Source organism: Myripristis murdjan, chromosome 19 (assembly GCF_902150065.1).
Source record: "Myripristis murdjan chromosome 19, fMyrMur1.1, whole genome shotgun sequence".
In the NCBI taxonomy this organism is placed as follows: Eukaryota; Metazoa; Chordata; class Actinopteri; order Holocentriformes; family Holocentridae; genus Myripristis; species Myripristis murdjan.
In genome coordinates this window covers 5,385,156-5,395,000 of record NC_043998.1, presented here as the reverse complement: position 1 = coordinate 5,395,000, position 9,845 = coordinate 5,385,156, and the positions used below count along the sequence as shown (strand labels likewise).

The following is a 9,845-nucleotide window of genomic DNA, read 5'->3' as shown; positions in this document are numbered from 1 at the left end:
ACAAAATACCCGGTTATTTCTTACCTTTGCCCGTTGTTGTTGTTGTCTCTGATGGGCTGGCTGATATGTTCTCCTGGTGTCAGGCAGGCCTCTTCTTCCCGCTTGGTCCTGCAGCAGCTGGTAAATTTGGTCTACCACCCCCAGGTCTCGCAGTAGTCTCTCTCGATTGAGCAGCTCGCTCACCCGCTCCTCCTCCTCCTGCTCCTCCTCTGAGACTTCTATAGCCGTGGGAGTCACCGTCACACCGGACAGAGGGGGCATGGTCAAGAGCTGCGGAGAGAGCGAGGGAGAGAGAAAGAGACGGATGGAGCCAGATGATTCAATTTATTTACTGTTATTGCAGCAGCATACAGGTAGATCCTGCATTGTATTTAAAAGATCATAGCAATTACTGTCACCAAGTAAACCATTATGACATTGTCTGTTTTTCTTACCATGTCAATAAAGCTTATTTGAGTTTCAGTTTGAGCATCCAATAAAAATGATCTCAAGGAACATTATTACAGCTTATTTATAATGGATAAGTATAATTATATTATGTTACTTTAACAGGGGTCAGCCAGAATATGAACCATGCATCATGGGACAAGCAGAGTCATAGTGAGTACATCAACGGAAAATATTTTTTGCTCCCTCTTGTGGCTTCATGTTGTCACTGCAACTCAAAAAATTGTTGGCAAGTGGGTTTAGGTAATGATTTTGAAAAGGAATTTTGAAAGGAAATGTTATGCCACTGATTGTCATCTCCACTGATAAGTAAATGTCATTATCTCACCGTGAGCGGATCTGAGTCAGGGTTTGAGTTGGAATTGCAGTCTGAATTGGAGTTGCAGTTTGAGTTGGAGTTGCCGTCTGAATTGGGGTTGGCGTCGGGGGTGGAGGGCTTTGCTTTTGTTCTCCGCAATTTGACTCTCTCCCCTGCAGACTCCCCTTGCAAGTCTTTCCTCCGGCTGCCCTTCTGGTCCCTCTCCTTCTGCTCTTGTTTCAGACGCAACTCCTGCAGTTGTTGCCTCCACATACACACACAACAGAGAAACTGTAGCACTTTTCTCTGGAGACAACATTTCAATTGGTATAATAGTATTTTCATCTCTACTGTATTCCTAAATAAAAGCACTTCCCCTTCCTGTGCCGAGTGTCCCACAGTGATGATGTTATATTTCATGACTGTCTTGGTATATTGCCCCCTATTTTTTTAATATAGTGAATGCAGAGATACATCCACTGCATGTGCATTACTAAGAGCCTATAGTTGTGTGCAGTGAAGTGCTCTATTCAAATTTAATGAGCTGCATGGTGGGCAGTTGAACTGCTGCTCATATTTTCACTGAAATCTGCAGTTATCAGCAGGGATGAATTTAATAATGTCCGCTGTATATGGGCATTTGTGTTATGATGCGGTTATTTCAGCCTCTCTGCACATCTCTCGGAGCTTGTGCTCTTTACTGAAGGGTAGGACATATGGGCAGCATATCGCTGTACCTGGCACACTCCTCCCTGGCCTTGGAAGCTGCAGTCTCCTGGAAGAGGGAGCTACTGTGTTTGAAGTACTTGTCGTATCTCTCCCCTCCCTCCCTGGGATAGATCCTCTTGAAGCCTCCCAGGTGTTTGGCCTCGTACCTCTCCATCTGCTCCATAATGGCTGCCTGGCACTGACGCAGTTCCTCAGACCTGGTCACAAAGTGCACACACACTAAAAACCAGCCAACTGTGACCTAGATAATGACTCAGTACTCCTGCATATGTGCAGTCATGAGTATGCAAGAATGGACACACTGTTTCTATTTAACTGTAAAGCCTTTCACTTTATAACCGCTCAACAAATTTACACATTTGCATTTAATAGAGCTCAACCTGGCTTCTCTAGAGCGGTTTTGCTGCAGTCTGTCCTTCACCCTACGTCGCTCCTCCTTGGTGATCTTGCGACGGTCGCAGGCACCCAGGTTGATGAGAACTAGGGTGTCATACAGCAAGCTGTCCTTCACCTCACGGTCCAGCCACGAGTCAGTGGTAAAACTTGGGGAGTGATTCACCTACACAGAGACACATACAGACTCACACATCTATCAAGCTGCTCCATGAAAAATTACTGTATGAAACACTTTTATTTCAATATGGTTTATCAATATAAATTATATAGATGTGACATTATTAGCTAACAGCTGAAAGCTTAATTCCAACCCACAATATTGCGCGGTTTGTGCCTTAGCTTGCTGAGCCAACATGATGACGACATGTAGTAAATGACATGTCTTTATGTCATAAATAACTGTATGACAGGGAGATTGATGATAACTCAACTGTATGCCATAACTTGTTTGAACAGTCTAGCCTGCTTCCTAATTCATTAAAAAATATATTTTATTAATATATTTGTGTGTTTTTACTCTTTCATTATTTTACACTGGCTCACACACACCAAATGATATTAAAATGCAAAGGGATACACTTTATACTTTAAGAGGTTTAGTAAGCAACTACTTTTGTGCATGAGTAGGTTGCTTAAATGGTCATTTTTACTCATGTATTTTTTTATGGGAGTAGTTGTACTGTAGTTGTAATTCAGGTAATGTCCTCCACATAACTCTTACTAATATACACCAGTAATATGTATATTTATGGTTGATATGTTAAAAAGAAGTGTCAGAAAGGCCTTTCACCTCCAGCACCCAGGGTTTGAGTCGGTGGTCCAGCAGCACATCGAAGCCCAGGATCTCAAAGCAGGCGCTGCCGGTGGTGTGGTTGGGGAAACATGTCTGGTAGTTGTGTTTGAGGATGGGGTGAGCAGCAATCAGAGTCTTGATGATCACATCCTCAATGTCGTTCCACATCTTCTCTGTGTTGTAGCTCATGGACTCCAGGCGCTTGTTCAGGGTGGACAGCTTTCTGGAAAAAATGAAACGAAAAGGAAACGCTGCTGAGAGGAAAATGCTGCATGGAAGAGAATAATAGTGACGGCACACAGCAAAGCCAGGAAAGCAACCATCTGGGTATGTACCGTTTACTGCCAGAGTCATCATCACGGACAAAGTTGTCACTGTGCTTGTTGATGGCATAGTTTGTCAAATGCATGCACACATCATCCTAACGAAGGCAGGAGGAGAAAAAGACAGATAGCACACATAAGCAAGATACATTATACAACACATTATTATTTACATCAGGGCACTTTTTTGCTTGGTACGCTCTGCCTGACGAGCTCCATTGGATTTTTTCGTTTTATCTTACAAGGTTTTAATTCACACTTGGCATTTTATTACACACTATACTGGTTTTTATTTCTCATTGCTTTGTTTGAAAAACACTTTACATGTCATCATAATGCTGATTATTCATTGTACTTTGAATAAACCCAGACTATCAAATTTCACTTTTGTGACAGCACAGGATACTAGAAATTGCTATGACAGATTACTGTTATTAAACAATATAGAAACTTCAAAAAGTTTGTGCTCCATCTTACCACATTGCCATGAGTGGGTTCACTGTACTGAGTGGTGCAGAAGCGAGCCAGTCCCTCTTTGTACATGAATATGCTGAAGGGGTCACACGACGTCACCAGCACATAGATGCGCAAGTCAAACTTATATCCATCAACAATGAATGGCTGAGAGGGGATAAAGGGCATGTTTAAACTTAAAACTGTGTATGTATGTGTGTGCATGTGTGTGTAAGCGTTGTTTTAGATGCTCACCCGGGAGATGTAAACCTGGCAGATCATATGCTCTCCAGAGTGAATGTCTCTGCTGGATTTGGTGATGAAGATGCCTCTGCCTTGGCAGCCTGTGTCTGGCTTACAGATATATGTCTTGTTTTTTTTGGCCCTGGTATAAGCTTGGAAGTCACTGTAACTGCAAAGTAGAAATGGATAATCAGTTGGTATGTTGAGACTTGCACAGAAAACACTGAAAAGGCATGTTGTGAAGTGCATACTGACTCTGCAGGGAGGCACCATGTTCTGGGGAAGATGCTGTAGTCTTTCGGGAAGAGCTTCAGCATGCGGTTCATGTTTCTTGCCAGTGAATCTTTCCGGCAGATCTCACTCATCCCTGGAAAATGGTTGATTTTCTGCAAAGTCACAGGAGACACAAAAGCATGTGGTGGGTGTTAAGTGGTAACATGGGAAATGTTCTGCAGGCTATAGGAGGATTGTTGCCAGACGCATTAAATATTTCATGTATAAGATGGTGGGAGACTTTGTGTACGTTAAGCCTCTTATGACACTTAAAATAAATTGTCTCATGCTAACAGAACAGTGTGAGGTAGATTGTCTGTAAACTGCTGAATAGTAACTGTATAATCACTGAATTACCCAATTAGATTGCACATTCAAGTGATAATTGTGAGCCTGGCATACTTTAAAAAAAAAAAAAAAAAAACAAAGATTCAATCTCATCACAGTTGTATTTGTAATTATTAAATGGGATAGGCTTAATGAGGAGATTTTTTTTAAAATATAGATAAGGATATCACAATTTAATAGATCAGAACCACTATTATGTTCAGTTTCTTTTCAACTGCACAAATAAGACGTATCAGACATTTAATTCACAGAAATGAATTCAGTTCGATCAGTTCGTATTTTAATACAACTTATGTATTGTGATGATGCTGTGCAAGTCAGTGCTGGTGTGACTGAATGCAAATTATGACGGTAAACTCAAGGTGTGAATCCAGTAAAGACATGAAGCAGAGTACCTGGTAGCGCTTCACGTCCTTCACACGGTCCAGTGACACAGAGCAGTCGGTCCAAAACAGTGTCCAGTCCTCGCCTTCCATCGCCTCCCTCAGGCCATATTTACAAGCAGCACGTCGCACTGAGAGAAATTAACACACACAGGTGTGCTTTTACTGCAGTAAGTGCTGTTGTGTGGGTGCAGGTCAAGATTTTCTGCTTCAACGACTGATACTGGAGCCATACATCCAGCATTATAAGGTATGGAGGAACATTCAGGTCTCAATCTGGCCTTTACAACAATAAATGGGTGGACTGGTGCAATATAACACAGATAACTCCATGTAACGTAGTAATTAACATCCCTGATTAAATATTCTCTTTTGTGAACTTACCACTCTCATATTTACAGTTGGTGAGGTTGATCCACAGTCATCTGGAAGAGAAGAGAAGCAAAGACAGGGACAGACATGTGCTTTGCTACCAGGTCCTATGAATCCCTCATTACTCTCATGTTCCTTTTCATAGCACATTATGAGGAAGATAACAAGTGAGGAAAGCAGAAACTTGAGAACCTCCAAGATCTAACTATTTAGTTACTTGGATGTAGTATTCTTGCATAAGAAATAAATATATAAGTAAAAATGGGAGAGATCCAGCTGCAAAGTACCTCTTCTTGCGTTTCTTCCTCTTCTTGCTTGTGGATGGAGAAGTGATGGTGCAAGCTTGAGTTTGGCAATCACTCTCTGATCCCCCTCCCTCCTGTTCACATTTGTGTGTATCATCAGAGTCTCTATCAGGACTCTCCACAGGTGGCCCCATCTGGGATATGTCATGCACAAAGTGAAACTTCCTCATCTACTTTAAAAACAAAACAAAACAAAAAAAAATGTTTGACAATACAGACAAAAACTCAATCATGAGCTGTTCCATTTGCCATGGTACTTTTAATGGGATGCATGCCTGTACCCTGAAATTCAATCAAACGGAACGGAGGACATGCTGTAAGTGCACACATGGAATCATGTTTCTGTTTCCATTTCTCTCTTCAGGTGAGTGCTCTAGCTGTCAGCATGCCATCACACAGTGCCATTCAAGAATTATTGTGGCAGGACGGACACAAACACTCAACGTGGAGAGTAACGAGGCAATAAGAAGGGATAATTTATGCCAAAACAAGCAGAGGTGCTACTACTAGTTGCTACTACATGGAAACAACCACATGTGGCTCTCTGTTCTCTGAAAGCAAAATTTACTGCAAAATTAAACATGCAACCATACTGAAGTGAGCAATTCATCAAGCTTTAGAACATTTTTCTCTCCCCAGATTCAGACAGGTGCTGTAGACAGAATTAAGCAAATTTGGTATGTGATATGAACTTAGGTTTTAATGCAATGTGCATTCTTCAACAGGATGAAATTGTATAGGCATATAGTCAGGTCAGTGTGCCCCACTCTGTCTTCTTCCTCTGAAAGTGTCCATCTGCACTTGGACCTGAGCACAGTGAAGCCAGCAGCCTGCATACTAGCATCTCTGCTGTTGGCCTCTCCCCCACTATCTAGTGTCTTGCAGGGTGAAGGTGAGGTCAAGCTAATTGCGAGTAATGATCGTGGTAGAGCTCTGGCTGGGGTGGGGGGACAATAAGGAGGGACATCCCAGGTACACTGTGGGAGGTTAGGGTGCCAGGTAACCGTATTCTGATCCAGTGATCTGGATAATCCTGGCTCTGAACTCTTAGCTTTGCACTGGACCGCAACGCCACACTGACCTCAACCAGGATACAGTTACAGCACCACAATGGATTTCCCTGAGGTCCATCTTCACTAAACAACAATAACAGGTGCATGAATAACACCTCTGTATTTTCTGTCACTCACAAACAATGTCTGGATCCAAAAAGAGCTCCTGTCTTTAAATGACACTGCATAATAGTCTAAAACATGAAACATTCGAGAAATCCTCCAAATGTCATTAAAAAAGTTTTCAAATGTGGTCTAGTTATGAACAGTGACTGAGTACAGTATAGTTGTTCTCATTTGTAAACATTCATAATCACTCTGGATTCAATAATGCAATATACTCCAATTCACCATTGTTCACCAATTCATTTATTTTCTTCATCAAAGTTTATGGTCACTATCATTATTTGAGAAATGGATTTCACTCACCTGCATTTTTTTAGCCTACATTTGGGAAGGCAAAGGCGTTGGAAGATGCTGCCCCCGTCCTTCTCACTCCATACCTCTTCACTACAGGAATCTCAGTTTCAAGATGCTGTCACTCTCCTCAGAAGGCAAAACAGTGAGCCATACCTCTACCTCCTTCTGCTGGCTGCCTCCCTAGTCTTTAACAAAAGAGTAAATTTGTATCATCACAGAGGTGGCTCAGTTGAGATTATCTTGCACTCTCCAACGGCAGGCCCAGCAGTGGATCTGGTGACCAATTAGAAGCTGCGGGGGAAAACACCTGATCCCTCATGACATGATGGAGAGAAAATGAGCAGGAGAGCTCAGCAGGGAGTGAGTGAAGAGGGATAATCCCTGATATTTGTTCACTGAAATAAGAGAAGCACCTCTCAGCACCCGAAACTGTTAAATTAAAGTATGTGCTAAAAACACCACAGCACTATCTGGTGTAAGTCAGCAGGTTGTACATTTATCTTCTTAGCCAAGTTGAAACAGAGTAAGTTCAACTGAAGCTTGGTCTTCCATTGAAGGCATTAAAAATAGAGCACAGGCAAAGGGAAAATATTAGTCGAAGGGCTGGCAAAGAGCTACAATGCAGCTGAACAGGACACCATATCCTATGTTTTCTGGTTGTCATGGAGGTTAACCAGGCATCAGTCTGATAAAGTCAACACTGGAAGATAATAAGCTGGCAGGATTTCAAAGACTGACCAACACTGGCAAAATGCCATACACACTTATCTAACCTTGTCTTCAAGTTCCCCTGATAAGATCCTAGCTGTGAGATAGCGAGACGTAAATAGGACACAACTTGTCAAGCATTCAAGTGCTTCTAGTTGTAAGTAAGTATGTGAAGTGTTAGTGCATGTGCAAGTATATGTGTGTGACGAAAAAAGTTTAAATTAGTTCTACACGGTCTTACATTCAATTAAAGTGTACAGCATATATCAGATTCACCAAGCAGCACATAATTTCACTAAATTTTAAACTTTTAAAATATGTTGGAAGGAACTCCATTTGCAAATATTTTTGAGTTATGAGTTAAATTGCCATATTTCCCCAACAAGTTCGGTGCACCATTCTCTCTTTGCCTAAGTTTTTCATACAGAACTTCAAAAGATACTGGTGCTAAATGTACTACACATTGCACAGTCTTTGGCAGCTCTGGTAACTTGAAAGTAAATACCTGCAGATTGTCAGTTTGCATAATGAGATAACCCCATAAAATATTGGCATTACTATTGCTACTATTATACTATTACTACTGTTTCTCTCATAATACATCCTGGGTGTGAAATAGAAGGGAAGCTTATCTATTATTTCTATTTCCTAGAAGTTGTGGCACTGAGCTCTCCAGCAGATTTGAAGCTACAGAAAGCAGCCTTTCTGTTTTAGTTGTGGAGGCTGATTTCCCTTTCTTGCCCTAACACGGAGCTCAAGGTTCAATGATGTTGCACCTGCTAAAATAGCATTATAAAAACTCTCCATCATTATAAACACAACACATACTCAGATGCGGCACTAAAGGGCTGGTGCTGAGGAATTTCATGCAAAGTTGAATATTTGATAAAAGAGGGAATAGGTACAAAGGGAGCAAAATGGGAATGTGGCAGGGGATCAAAACACTGCTGCCACATTATTGAGCTCTTGTGAGAGAGAGCAAGGCAGAGCAAAAGGATGAGGGGGGGGGAGTAACAAGTAAGTCATATTAAGTAAATATCAATTAAATACACTAGCATAATTCAGATATGCACTGTGAGACAATTATCCTGCCTTTCCTGAGGCGGACCTCTGACTTCAAGAATCAAAACCTGTGTCATGGCCTGGTTACCTGTCGTACCTGTAACGTAGACAGGGATAAATGACAGCAGATATTTTAGCTATATGCATAAAAGACTTGAGCCGTAGAGAGACACTTTAATGTCTTCGGTCCGTCCCGTGACTAGCGTTATATCAAAGCCATTAAACTATTTACAAAGCTGCATTCAGTAGCCTAACACTCCTTTAAACACCATTATTCCAGAACTGTAAAAGGCTTTAAGGTAAAAGACAAAAAAAATAGCATTGTATTTTAGAGGACATCAAGCAAAATCTTACACGTAACACATGGTTGTGCCCGGGCTGTTGCTATGGTAACAGAACGCCGACTTCTCCCCGGTGAAACGGATTTAACGGCTGCAACGCGCCCCTTTAAACCGTCTACAAAGACAACATCACCGGCAGAAAACACCGTGTCCCCCGCTTCTAGTCACCTCAGCAGCCGGTGTCGTCGCTTTTGTTGTTGTTGTTGTTGTTGTTGTTGTTGCTGACTGTAGCCTTGGCGCTCAGACGGCTCCCCGCGCTGTAATCATGTAAACATAAGCTCAAGTCACAGGCGCCTCTCCTCGGCACCTTCCATCCGGATGTCCCCCCGCTGAGCTCTTAGCCAATAGCAACCGTCGGGAGTAAAAACTCTCTCCTCTGATTGGTTGTCGGCTCAGCGCGGAGTATTTCTGCGTGCGCGTTACACAGGTGCACCTAGTACTCTGTAATTGCATTAGGCTACATGCACGTGCTTTTATAGCCTACAAACAAATACTCACAAACAAACAAACAAAAAAATCGACCGTTTTGCTATTCTATTCTATTACATTACATTACGTTATGTTAGTCTACATTTCATCACATGTTTTATTCAGCGTATTCCTGGATGGCCTTTGCGTGAACCTCCGTTTGCGTATCAGTCATATCTTATTTAACATGGATTTTTTTTTTTTTTTTTTTTTTTTTTTTTTTTTTTGGTAAGGGCAAAAGATCAACAAATTATTAGTTTTTCAATAATTCTTATTTTTCTGAGAACAGCGTTTCACGTCTTTAAATTTAATTTTATCACCTTCTCCCTTCGACGGGAAATTATGTTGGTAGTTCAGCTGTGGAAATGTTTAGTGGTATTCATTTTAATTTCAAGGAAAACAGAAACTCTCACGGCTGAATGGTCAAAATT

The 9,845-nt window shown here is 41.6% G+C and overlaps 1 protein-coding gene across 1 annotated transcript in view; it reads right to left on the bottom strand.

Annotated features, from left to right (window-relative positions):
- ttll6 (tubulin tyrosine ligase-like family, member 6) overlaps positions 1 to 9,208 on the bottom strand; it is an 11,863-nt gene extending 2,655 nt beyond the window's left edge. The window contains exons 1-14 of the mRNA XM_030077827.1: positions 8,960 to 9,208; positions 6,845 to 7,020; positions 5,346 to 5,533; positions 5,071 to 5,108; positions 4,699 to 4,817; positions 3,938 to 4,068; positions 3,695 to 3,851; positions 3,464 to 3,607; positions 2,999 to 3,084; positions 2,661 to 2,886; positions 1,855 to 2,033; positions 1,483 to 1,671; positions 776 to 1,010; positions 25 to 270 (exon numbers count right to left, since the gene is read on the bottom strand). Coding sequence (XP_029933687.1) covers positions 25 to 270; positions 776 to 1,010; positions 1,483 to 1,671; positions 1,855 to 2,033; positions 2,661 to 2,886; positions 2,999 to 3,084; positions 3,464 to 3,607; positions 3,695 to 3,851; positions 3,938 to 4,068; positions 4,699 to 4,817; positions 5,071 to 5,108; positions 5,346 to 5,533; positions 6,845 to 6,850 — 1,944 coding nt within the window. The 5' untranslated portion in view covers positions 6,851 to 7,020; positions 8,960 to 9,208. The remainder of the gene's footprint in view (positions 1 to 24; positions 271 to 775; positions 1,011 to 1,482; positions 1,672 to 1,854; positions 2,034 to 2,660; positions 2,887 to 2,998; positions 3,085 to 3,463; positions 3,608 to 3,694; positions 3,852 to 3,937; positions 4,069 to 4,698; positions 4,818 to 5,070; positions 5,109 to 5,345; positions 5,534 to 6,844; positions 7,021 to 8,959) is intronic.
- Between the last annotated feature and the right edge of the window lie 637 nt (positions 9,209 to 9,845).